This window comes from Neovison vison, chromosome 1, assembly GCF_020171115.1.
Source record: "Neovison vison isolate M4711 chromosome 1, ASM_NN_V1, whole genome shotgun sequence".
In the NCBI taxonomy this organism is placed as follows: Eukaryota; Metazoa; Chordata; class Mammalia; order Carnivora; family Mustelidae; genus Neogale; species Neogale vison.
In genome coordinates, this window is record NC_058091.1 from 9,058,230 (window position 1) to 9,071,127 (window position 12,898).

General features: G+C 50.3%; 1 protein-coding gene across 3 annotated transcripts in view; it reads right to left on the reverse strand.

Annotated features, from left to right (window-relative positions):
• TULP4 (TUB like protein 4) overlaps window positions 1–12,898 on the reverse strand; it is a 230,501-nt gene that overhangs the window by 19,815 nt on the left and 197,788 nt on the right. For all 3 annotated transcript variants that reach the window (XM_044243057.1, XM_044243067.1, XM_044243074.1), the window contains 3 exons: window positions 12,641–12,807; window positions 4,897–5,121; window positions 3,746–3,980 (listed from right to left, as the gene is read on the reverse strand). In XM_044243057.1, coding sequence (XP_044098992.1) covers window positions 3,746–3,980; window positions 4,897–5,121; window positions 12,641–12,807 — 627 coding nt within the window. The remainder of the gene's footprint in view (window positions 1–3,745; window positions 3,981–4,896; window positions 5,122–12,640; window positions 12,808–12,898) is intronic.

Consider the following 12,898-nt stretch of genomic DNA (forward strand, 5'->3'; position numbering starts at 1 on the left):
CTGCATCATCGCCATCCTGGCCATCCTGGGCTCTGCAGGGGTGCCAGAACAGAAGCTGCTGGAGTGTCACTGCTGGTCACCAGGCAGGAGGTTTGAGGGCCTGCGGCAGAGGACAGTGTGCACGGAGGCTGGGCCATCACGAAACTGTACTGTAGAGGAAGGTTGTGTCTGACCCCCTCCTCGAAATCCCTTCTCCCACCCCTCTCATCCCTTCACTTCCCAACCCTGCTCTGCCCTCATGGTAGGAAGCCCATCTTCCAAATCACTTTTTTTTTTTTTTTAAGATTTTATTTATTTATCTGACAAGCAGAGATCACAAGTAGGCAGAGAAGCAGGCAGAGAGAGAGAAGAGGAAGCAGACTCCCTGCTGAGCAAAGAGCCCCATGTGGGACTCGATCACAGGACCCTGAGATCATGACCTGAGCCGAAGGCAGAGGCTTAACCCACTGAGCCACCCAGGTGCCCGCGAATCACTTTGTTTTGCTGACAAAAGCCTCATTCCTTCAAGGCTCCAAGAACCTTGCCAAGTTATAAAAAAGCTGAACTGTTCAACTGCAATGAAACCATTTATGGAATTTAAGTGACTTTATCATTCAAAAGAGATGTTTATATTTGAAAGGAGGAATTTGCTAAGGTAAACTCTAGTGTTTCTGAACATATGGAGGGGACATCTGTGAACAGGGACCTGTCTGAGGGCCCTGGAGGCCGAGAAGCTCCTGGGAAGCAGGCCAGCTGAGGCCCACATCATCCTCTTCTTAAACAACTTCCTTATCAGGAGGCATTCGAACCTGCGTTCGATCAAGTAAGAAGGTTTAATTCACGTGCCCTGAGCGGCGCTTTACATCAGGTAACTGAGGAGTCACGCGGGGCAACGACGCTTGGCCATGAATCACGCCAGCCATGTGAACGCACAGAAAGCTTCTGCGGGCTTGTGAGCCCAAACTCAGTACCGTGCTGTCTGCTCAGCTCCCGGCCGGTCTGCTAACCCAGGAGTTCACAACTGCTCTAGGTCATACCATTTGCTTTAGTCTTTGACTCATGTCTTAATCCAGCTGGGCGGCTCTAACAAAATGCCATAGACTGGGTGGCTTCTGAGCAACAGAAACTTCCCTCTCAGCTCTGGAGGCTGGAGTCCGGGATCAAGTTCTGGCGATGACTCTCCTCCTGGCCTGCAGTCGGCCCCTCTCGCTGGGTGCTCCCGGGCCCTCGCCTTAGCGGGTGGGCAGAGACAGAGCCCTCCCGCTTTTCTGGCAAGGCCACCAATCCTACTGTCAAGTCAGGACTCTACCTTGACAGCCTCATTTCACCTGAATCACTCCCTAAAAGCCTGATCTCCAAATGCGGTAACACGGGAGGGGAGAGCTTCGATGCGTCAGTGTCTGGGGGACACAGTTCCACCCACAGTAATAAGCTCTGACAAAGACTCCTCTTAAAAATTGGTGGGTTTTTACTTAACAAAACACGCTCTCGTGTATGTTCTCAACTATAAAAATACACACCGGTCATTCGGAGGAGTGTGTGTGTTCAGCTGCCGGGAGAGCACATCCAACAGCGGGTCCCAAGCTTTGGAGCCTGACTGTCTGCCCGGCAGTGGCGGGTGTGGACGCGGCAGCCTCACCCCAGACCCGGGGAAGGAGGCTACTGGGCAGGCGTGGCAACCTGTGTTCAGATAAATTCCCCAGGTGATCTGCAGAGAGGAGGCCCAGGACCGCATCCTGAGAAGCTTCAGAGCTGATCAGCTCACGAGAAGTTCCCGGCTTCCCGAAGTCAGTGCTGCTCCCACTCAGAACCCCCCGGAAGCAGAGACACTGGCATCGCCCCACAACCACAGGAGACCCAGCAACCGCGGACAGAGGGAGCACAGAACACATACTGTGGGCCTGCTCTGCTTTATAACTTTGACTCTTTCCATTTCGAAAATAAGGCATCTTACTCCCCAGAGGACTGCCAGCACCTAAGCCCGTCTGTGTCTACCATGAGCTGGACGAGAACGTACAGAGGAGCGGGTCCGGGATGGGGCCAGGCTCCCAGCGCAGGGCTTGGGAGGTCACAGCCTCAGTGCCCGCAGCTCCCTCGCCTGCGTCTTCTGTCCTATTTCTTGGGAGGAATTTATGCACTTGGGACAGAAGCAAGTTCGTCCTGCCCGTTCCCTTCAAATATGCAACCTGAGGGAGGTTTCACAGACTTGAACACAAGCGGGAGCCTCAGACACAACGACCTTCCTCCATGAGATGACCACGACGCACACGTTCCGCGCCTCACCCCTTCGGGCATCACTGGTCACCACCGGCTCCTCCCCCTCCCGTTCGCGGCCAGCGGCCACTGCTCTCCTGCTCTCCTCACGTCGCCTGCCTGCCTTCTCGGGCTTCTCTCTCCCTCTGTTCCACCCACCGCCCTGTCAGCCTCCGGTTCTTCCGCTCACTTCCTCTGCTTTTGGTACTGCTTCTCTGCATGACTCAAAAGACAAATGGACGAATACCCAATTTGTTAAAGTACAGTTTTACCGCTTTCAACTTTACACGGTGACACTGACCGCAGCCCCAGACGCCGAGCCAGTAACGGAGACCGGACAGAGGTGGGGCAGCTACACAAGCACCAGGGTGAGCGAGCACGCCAGGCTGGACCATGACACTAACACGTCACCGCGCCTTCAGGGACACGAGGGGCAGGGCCAGTCTGAGAGACAGGAGGAGAAGGGAAGTGGAGAGCAGCAGGCACCCATGAAACAAATCCCTTTCCAGGTCATGTGCTTGCCAGGCCCTGGGGTAGAGAGAGGACTCAGTGACCCCGTCCAGGCCCTCAGGACTCAGGGGGCCGACAGACCCTGGCCCAACAAGCACCATGGGCCCTGTGGGACCCCAGCAGCCCGAGTGACAGGCGGCTGGCCCAGGAGGGCAGCGTTTCTCCCTCTGCTTCAAGGCCCGAGCAGGATTTCGCAGGGGACAGCAGCCCATGGAGCCGGCAGGCAGTGCTGGCAGGGCATGGGGGCCTCAGCAGTCCCTGGCTTAGGACACTGGGCAAGCACCAAGGTGCAAAAACAAAGAGCCAAGTCCCTTTGCTCGGGAGGCTCCCGGTCTCGGATGGCAGAGGCGAGCGAGAAGCGCGCACCCTGAGGACAGGCCAGTAATGAAGACCGGTGTGGGAGAGAGTTCTTAGAAGGGCAGATTGAGTCATCATGCCAAATCTTTATGGATGAGCAAGGAATTTTCCTTGGTAATCAGCTAAAAAGCAACTCACGGTGGATCAGGGAGGAACAGAAGTAAGATTCTAGCAGGAGGCTGAGGAGTAGGCTGAAGCTCTGAGAATTTTAATTCTATCCCTCGCTCTGGGAGGGCAGAGATGCACCTCACTGCAGTTTTCAGCGGGTCTCAACAGTGCATTAAGGCCCTTGATGACACCTGATAAGTAACGAAAAGAAGAATCTACCATTCCCAGAAAGCCCAGGCCCGCCTCCCCGACAGAGAGCTGACATTTGCTCTATCTACGGCCCAGCCACACAAAGCCTTGCAGATTGCTGTTAAAAACCCATCAGAAACAAACAAACAAAAAACCATCAGAAAGGACATTTTAAGAGTCGTTATCTTCAATACAACGTTGGAAGCGGGGCGGCCCGAGGACCTTCCATGCTAGCCACAACACAGGCTCACGGTTCATACGCGGCATTGTCTTCGCATGGGCTGTCAGGAAACCTATTCCTCAACCTCCCCTGAGAATGAGGTCTTAGTGTCTCTGGCGTGGAGCCCACCTGATTTGCCATCCGTCCGGGGGTCCATGATGACGAACTCCGGCCGCAGCTTACTGACGCGCCGCCCCTTGAGGATGGGCACGAGCCCGCCCAGGTACTCCAGGTAGAGGGTGTAGCACGGACCGCCCACCTCCGGGTCGTCCTCCGTGCGCTTCATGGTGCAGTGCAGGCGCTCGTTGCCGGCGGAGGGGTAGCTGACGAAGTCTCGCATGTTGTTGGGATCTGGAATTGGGGGCTAGAGGCAGGACATGGACAGAAAAGAGTACCGATGTCACTGAGAACTACAACAGAGCACTGGCTGCTCGTTCGGGGAGGCTTAACGACGTGATGTGGGACAGAGGTTCTCAACTCGGGGTGCATGGAAGAATCCCGTGGGATCTTTAAAAAAATACCTAAGCTAGGATCCCACCTCTAACAATGAAATCAGAGTCTCTGTGGTATTTTCTAAAAACTCCCCATGGGTTTTAATATGTTGCCAGGGCGGAGAATCCCTGTACACAACCGAGACGGTAAAGCAGCTTGAGAAAGATCACAAGATTCTAAACTGATGTTTTAAGAAAAAAAGTCACCTTGAACAAGTGTACCTGACACTGGGAAGCAGAGACAGAACACAAAACAGAGAGCACAGGCAAGAATGTAAGGCGCGGAGGCCCCGAGGTTAGGGGGGACACCTGTCTGCACGTGAAGAGCCTCACCAAAACCGGACAAGTGTCGAGCCAGAGTCCACATAAAGGCCGAGTGACAGCGAGTGCAGGGTGGGGGACACCCCAGGACGGCTCAGTCTGACTGCTCCCAGAACTAGCAGTGGAGCACGCTACTCCAACTTCTAGAACAGGTTTCCCACTCTTCTGAAGCATCTGCCGGGCAGTGAGGGTTGCACACGGCAGAACGCTCTTCAGGAATCAGCCTCTCCCACTGCCTTTGCCAATAGGAAGCTCAGGCCCCTCACACAAGGCGAGTCTCTGGCGCGACAGTGGGGCCAGGGACAGACAGCACTCGGAGGCGGTCATCGGCAGAATCCTTCCGTCGAGGAGCAGACACGACTTCTGCTCACCCGCTCTGGGATGCCTGCTGGCCTTCCCGGACCCTGCCCTCCTGGGGCCAGCCGTCCGGGCGGGGGAGCCAGCAGGGAGAGGGTGCAGAGGTCTTACCTTGATGGTGGGGGTGAAGGCGGTAGAGAGGTAGGAGCAGAGGCGAGGGGGCAGGGTGAGCTTGCTGACGTCCTTGTCTTCCCGCAGGGCGCTGGCGATGGCCTCCTGGCACAGCAGCTGCAGGCTGGACACGCGGTGCTCCACGCGCACCACATACAGGGCCGGCCCCGAAGCCATCAGCAGCCTCGAGTCCCGGTGTCCCCAGCAGATGGAGACGATGGGGCGCTGCCGGGAAGTGAGGGAGGCGACACTTGGGCTCTACTCTTGTGGTAAAGCACAGATCATGCATGCGTGTGTCAAGCAAAACAAAGTGACCTAACAGTTTCCGAGAATATTGGTTTTAAAAAGTATAACACACCATGAAATACTACATCACAGAAATTCAGTATTTTCTTCGGGAAACAGATGCTCAGGCCAGAATGCAAAGCACTGGAACGGTTTTGTATAGTTTATTTTATGTGTATTATCTCATTTGATCTGGTACCATAAACCCTAACTTAGCTCTGTATGATGATGTTTCTACTGGAAGATGCTTTTAGCCTGGGGTACAGTAACCCACACCCCTTACTGAGCTCTGGCTATCTGGAGCCCCGAGAAACCAGTGGCTGTTCCTGTGGCTTGGGGAGGTGGTGTGAGACCAGAGAGCCGGTCCCTTCAGTTGTAACAAGTTGCACTTTAGAGTGACATCGACACTGGTCTGGAGTCACATGCCGTGTGACCTAGGGACTACTCTGCAACCCTGGGATGTCTCCCCTGTTCTCAGGAGTAGAATGGGAGCTGTGAGGATTAAAGGGGAGGGAAGATGTCAAAGGTACTTCTGAGGTCTATCACAGGCTACAGCCCACAGACGCTGCACTGCGGTCCTCCTTGGCCACCCCTGAGCTCTGGACAGAGGAAGAAAGCAGAAAGCTCTCCAGGAAGAGGACAGTGGTGAGCGGACATAAAGCTCCTGTGGGGACTGCTCAAGGGGGCTGTGCCAGCACTGCTTTGAAAAGGCAGGCCAAATCTAAATAGGCAAGTCATAAACCAGCTGCCCGGACAAGACACCAAGGCTTGGGGGCGCCGGCTAAGCAAGATCCACACCAAGGAAGACAGGAGGAGGCAGAGGGCTGTGACGGGGAAGCCGCAGGAGAACTGGTTCCTTCCGGTCCAGCTGGATGGGGCTCTAATTTAGGGAGGTCTTAATGGGCTGCAAAGATCAGAAGTGGGGTGTCGAATCAATTACAGGAGTGACAGGAGCAGAATTTTCATAGCACTTTAGTGACAAACAACAAGATAAAAGGAAGAGATGAAGACACTTGCTTAAAATAGCCTCCAGGGTCAGCTAATCCTGGTTTCAACTTCGAAACAATGCCAGGCTGAAGATACTCCATCTTGTCTTTCCATCTCTGTGAGCCCCGGCAGTGCGGGTTGGGACCCCGGGCACGACCCCCCGGAGGAGGACCACGGAGCGGGAACTCAAGTGTGTGGGCCTCCAGATGGGCCTCCTTACAAGAGGGTCCCACCAGTGGGGCAGACCCCACAGAGTAAGCCGTACTCATGACTGGAGACGAGGCAGGTAACACACACAAAATACACGGAACACTCCTCTGCTGTCATCAACCCCCATAAGTGCGGGTCACATATTTATCCTCCTGCCCCCTCTGTCCTTCTGCTTTTCATAGTAGCAGTTAAAATGTTTTGGGAGGATCTTACATAAAGTTATCATTGTGGTAAGTATGTATCTCACATCTTTGTACAACGGAACTTAAGCCACGTATACAGACTTTCAAAGTGGATGAAAATTCTCTTACAGCTTCACAACCAATTACAGCGGCCCACCGAACCCTCTCAGTTCTGCCATGGGGGAAGCACGATTCTCACTGACCTCACCAGGAGCCCGGGAACCTGTCGCTCAGAGAGGCTAAGGACAGCGAACACCTAGGAAGCCACAGTTCTCACCGGCTTCCCTTCAACCCCACGGCTTGTGCTCCTTCCGCAGGGGCTCCCTCCTCTCCTGTCCGGACACCACACAACCGCCTGAAGAGGGCAGAATGTCCCATGAACCAACTGAACGGCCAGTCACAAGCAGAGTAAGAGGCCCAAATTGCCCCCTTAGTCCATTCGATCAAGGCACTTTCATTCAGAAACAAACTGGACATGTCTGCAGAAGAGGCAAACAGGAGGAGAAACAGGCTGCATCATTAGCAAATGGACAATGACCAGAACGACTCTTTACAGCAGAAAAGAATCTGCAGGTCATGTGGGCACAAAAGCAGAGACAAATTAACCCCGAAATACTGTTAGGTGCACCAGAGAGCAAGAGGACAGCCCTGTCTGGAAGGGGAGGGAGGACCATGCTCCTGCTGAGTGCATGGCATCCACGAGGAAACAGACTTCTCCGCAGTGAGGGCGGAGAGGGTGGAAAGAGTGAAAACCAGAACCCAGAACCCTCCTGAGGGTGGGAGGTATGCGGCAGCCTGAGGACATGATAACCTGCGAGGGTTCAGAGCAAGATTACCAGCAAGTACCGAGAATACCACCAGGGATTGATAGCCAGTGTTGGGGATGAGCATCACCTACTTGTCTGCGTCAGTGACAGTCTGTTTCAGTAAAGGGGGGAACACATGCTCATGTAAGTTATTTCTGCAGCATATACTCCATGTAAGATGATAAAGTAGCAGGGGCGCCTGGGTGGCTCAGTGGGTTGAGCCCCCACCTTCGGCTCAGGTCATGATCTCAGGGTCTTGGGATGGAGTCCCACATCGGGCTCTGCTCAGTGGGGAGCCTGTTTCCCTCTCTCTCTGCCTGCCTCTGCCTAATTGTGATCTCTGTCTGTCAAATAAATAAATAAAATGTTAAAAAAAAAAAGATGACAAAGTAGCAAAACAAATACAGGTACCTTTCTATACTAAATTTTAAGGCTCTATCAGAGAAGCAAAGAAGAATTTACAGATAGTGAGAGCTGATGCTCTTGTCTGAAGGTTCTGAGTTCTCCCTGATGTGGGGAAATTGATCACTGTTAATTCCCACTGAGTGGAGGAGGGCGGCAGTGGGGCCCTGACCTCAGGGTACCTTTAAATCCTGTAAGCCTATAGAAAAGCTGTACCATGTATTTGAAAGTTGTTAAGAGAATGTATCTTAAATGTTTTTCCCACAAAAAAAGAAACGGCAATTATGTGTTGTGACGGAGGTGTTTGTGAACCTTATGATGCAATCCTGCCGCAGTACATAAAGGCATCAAATCCATACTCGCATACTTGAAATTTACACAACCTTCATGTCAACGCAGCAGAGCTGGAAATAAATAAGAAACCACACAGGAAATCCTTTTATACCTTTCTAAATACTTTTATACTGTTTTTATACGTCATCTTACTTTTTTAAAGTCTCATTTCCTTTTGGTGCTGAGTTTCCTGTGCTGTTTATGGGTACTTCAGCCTACAAAGCCCTCCCTACAAATGTCCTGTTTTGGAATGAACCAGACTCAAAGTGGAGGTAAGCGCACATGCCCGCAGATATGGGGTGTGGGGTGTCTCAAGTCCGCTGCCTCCCAATCCGTGATTTCTGCCCTCCGTCCCCCAGGATCTGTGATGCGGGCAGAGCACGAAGCCACGGTCTGCCCACCCACAGCCCTCGCCCACAGAGCGCCATCCTCCCTAAGAACTGCCCACCTGCCAGGCCTCGCTGCAGCAGGAGAGAAATGTACCGAATGTTTAATTCCAGTAAACCTGGAACAGATAAGGGTGCACACTAACGCCGCTCCCACAGATTAATGCTTTTGTTTGAACAGCTGCTGTCTGCTAGGGGAAAAACTCAGCTGTAAATCTGTGGGCTTACTCTTTCTCTCGAATCACACAAAATGACTATTTTTAGAACTGATGGCTAGAACTGTGAAGTTGGTAACATTCAAATCTTAATTTGTATAGGGAAGTTCACATACTTTGCATGTCTAAATCCAAGGCGAAAGGACAAGAAAATGAGCTACATTTCAGGGAGCGTTAGTGTGGTAGAAATCAGGTGCTTTGGAGAGTCCGATGGAACAAGGAGAGGTATTAATCAGCTGGAAAGATGCTGTTTGTATGAAGGTCTGGCGAGTGGTTGTCCCCTCAAGGACCTCCCGTCCCTCCGTCTGATGCTGAGCCACGTGAAGGAAGCAGGAAAGTCTGCTCCTCGGACTTCCTCGGCTACAGGGCACAGATTGTATCAGTAAATGGCCAGTTTCAGCTCCTCTGGCACGTGGAGACACGTCACATCCCTCCCAGCCTCACCTCCCGCCGCTGGACAGTGCACCCCACACACTCAGCCAGTCACACGTCCAAGTAACTGTCCGGGAAATGCACACAGCGGGGAAGGGGAAGACACAACCTGAGTGTTGGGGACCGATACTGAGAGAAATTAATTCCCTGTCTTCACGGACCTGACACCCTGAGGTGGGAAAGGGAGAGAGATGCGTATCTTGGTCCCTCTGATGGGGACTACCTGACTACGTCAGGTGGTGAAGAAGGGCAGGATAAGGGGCTTGAGAAAGAAGGAGGGCGTCGTTCGGACAGAGGGGAGCAGAGAAGGCTGTCCCAATGAGGTAGTTTCAACAGAGGCCTGACCGAGATGGGGGAGTTTATTTATTTTAAAACATTCAAAGTTTCCTCACCGTATTGCTATATTTGCATCTGCAGTGAGTTGCATGGAGTCCTTTAAAAATTTAAGAGGAATAAAAAACAGGATGTTCCTTCCATATTAAAGATAAGCTGCTCAAGCAAAATAAAAAACAGACAGAAAAGGGTCAAAGCCAGCTGTCCCAAAAGAAGGACTACGAGGCTGTCTGAACCCAGTTTCTGGTGGACGAGGGCCCTGGGCTGAGGACAGAGGATGTGGCCCACGGAGGCGTCCGGTCCTCTGGGTGTCAGGGGCCCCCTGGGCCTCCCAGGCACTGCAGCTCTCCCCCTCCTTTCTGCAGCTCCCCTAAGAAGGTGGGATGATTCTGTCTTAGAGGAAATACACTTCAAACGTCTAATACTTGAAGGGGATGTCTAATGTTGGTACGAGTGTGTACAAAGGGAATGTCTACTGTTTGTACAAGTGTGTACAAAGAAGGAAAGCCTTCCAGAACAGTTCACTTTTAAAACAGACCAAGTTCAGGGACACCCAACTGTGTCGGCCGGAGCCGCGGACAGCTCCGAATGTTATGCTCTGATGATTCGGCCACTGGGGCGCGGCGGGAAAAGCCAGCGCAGCATCTAGGCGCCCACCTCTCAGTTTTAAAAGGACACACCGTTCTCGCATTCTGAAGCAGACAAGCTCAGCAAGTACCTTCTCATCTATTTAGAGCAAACGGGGGAAAAAGCACTCCCGCAGCAGCTTCGTCAGAGCATGTACAGTGAGTCCTCAGTGAAGAGGCGGTGACACAGACCTCAGCTAATGGGACTCCTGGAGTACAGAGTCGATGACCACAGACGCAATCTCTCATTTCACTTTCTGTTTCCACACCACCTCTCCCTCTCCCGTCTCTCTTAATTTTTTATCCAGATATCTTATATTGACTACTGAACCTTACAGAATACACGTCGACTCCTCCAATATGTCTCTCAGGCAAAAAACATTCATGAAGCTAAGACAAAACCAACGAACCAACCAAAACCCCAGGCCCAAATAACTGCAGCCCATGGCGTCAGTGGGTAGAACTAACTCTAAGAACCGTCGTCAGAGTAGCAATCACATATAGCTGGTCACAGAAACAGCTAATGAGGTAAAATGCAGAATTTTACAACAGGTAGAAAGGAAAATAAATTGCAGTATATTTTCTTATAAGAGCTTTAGCCACTAGCCTTGTTGTTATGAGTAAATCAGGAGAATCAATTTTAAAGCCAAGGCCACCGCAAGTTTGTGCCCAGCAACGGCTTTGTACGCAATAGCATACAATCTAATTAACTTAGAAATAAATTATCCAATCTAAATTGCATTTAGTTCTTTCTATAAACAGCCCAATAAATTTCCTAACTTCCTTCCTGCTATAAAAATGTCCCTGCCTTTGGACAATTTGAATAGCATAGCACAGATAACATGTGATTTTAGAATCATTACAGAAAAAGTTAGGTTGGTGCTACCTGTAATTAATGTTGTACTTGATTTTTAATAGCATCATTATTTAACTTTATGTTATTGAGGAAATTTTGTCAATGGTTGAAACAGATCCTCAAATGAAAAAAAGAATAATTTATTAAAATGCTGAGATACTATATGGTCATTTTTCTCCCAAGAAGATCAGCTAAGCTCTCTTTTTATCCTTCAGGTCCAAACTGAAAAATTAAAGACCTATGTTAGTTTCACATTATAGTTGATGAAAACATCTGCAATGGTTGAGGCCACTGAGCCTCTACCATATTCTAGGCACAATGACAATCAGAGAAATGAAGAAAATGTGGGGTTGACTTCGAGAAGATAAGACAAGTAGACAGAAACGTATAATAAGTATGAGAAATGTCAAACACGCCAAGGGGATGCTTCACAGAGAAGAGGGGTCACAATCATTGGCAGATTTACAAAAGGATGTGACTGTGTTGGCATTAAGGATGATAGATTTCCCCACGCTGAGATGGCAGGGAAGGACATTCCTCATAGAAGGAACAGAATGCCAGCAAGGAGGGGTGCCCTGAGTCAGAAAGAAGAGTTGACAATGCTGAATCTAGCTGGAGTGGGTTTTGGCACTCCAATTCACAAATATTCTAATAAATGCAGAAGCCTTATGAATTCAGGAAGAGCTAGAAAATCCCGTCCTCTCCTACTCATCTTTCAGTTAGGCTAGGGACAGAAAATTAGCATGATATCTGACTGAGAAGTCACACAGCTTAATGGTTCAAACTATCAACAGAGAGAATTAAAGAAGCATATGTTGACAACTGTCTGCCCATCAGTCACACCAAGCAAATATTTACTGAGCACCTACTATGTTCAAGGCAATGCACTGGCAGTTTCAGTTCTGTAAGATGAAAAAAGTCTGGAGATTGATCAAATAATAATGTAATACAGTTCATGCTACTGAAATGTACACTTAAAAATGATTTAAAATGGTAAATTTTATGTCGTGTATTTTTCCACAAATAAAAAAAGATATATTTAAATAATGTATGTTCTCATCTAATTACAAATTTCCCCAAATCTGGTATACCTGCCTCTTTGAGCTGAATGAGGTTAGGATGTGAGTCTCTAATGTGTTATCACCCCTGTCAATCCTCAACTCCCTGCCAGACCTGTCTCCACTACACCCCACTGAGACTCTCGTCCCCCATGACCGGGATCCAGACCTGAAGTGAACTGGTCTAAAGATCTCTGGGAAATAAAACCAAACAGGAAAGGGCTACCTGTGCATGCTCCCCTAAAGCTCTTTAAGCTTTCTTACCTAATGTTTAATAATAATTTAGTTCAGGTATAAAAGTACATTATTGGCATTTAAAAAAAAATCAGAGCGAATCAATGAAGACGCAGCACACGCGTCTGTAAGTTCCTAACTTCCGCCTGGGACTCACGATAAACACCAGTTCACTCTGCTCACTCACCATCCCCTCTGTTGACTGGGGAATGTAATGAAGTATTCTGGTTAAAGGCAAACACTTGTTCCTCCCTGATTTTTTCTGGTTTATAATTTAATTAAGGTCAACTAGAGATTAAAATTTGTTGACGATAATTATAGTAAGCACAACCAAGTCTCGGGATCTCACAGAGCCCAGGGAGCCTACTAACACAGTGAAGAGCTGACACACATCCTTACTTGCACAAGCGTGTCCAGAGTGAAGATGTGCTCCCCGCGGACATTGTAGAACTTGACCATGGCACTCTTCAGAAGAGGGCCGTTGGGGAGCTCACCAAGCTGGGTCTGCCGTTCCATCCCAGCGACGGCCAGGAGGTCTCCCTGGGTGCACCACTGGGCCACCACCTCTGAAATCACAAAGATGATGGTCAGCATGATGACATGCCCCTCCCTGAACTTTCAGTGTTTAGAAAATAAAGCTACTGAGCAAATACAAGG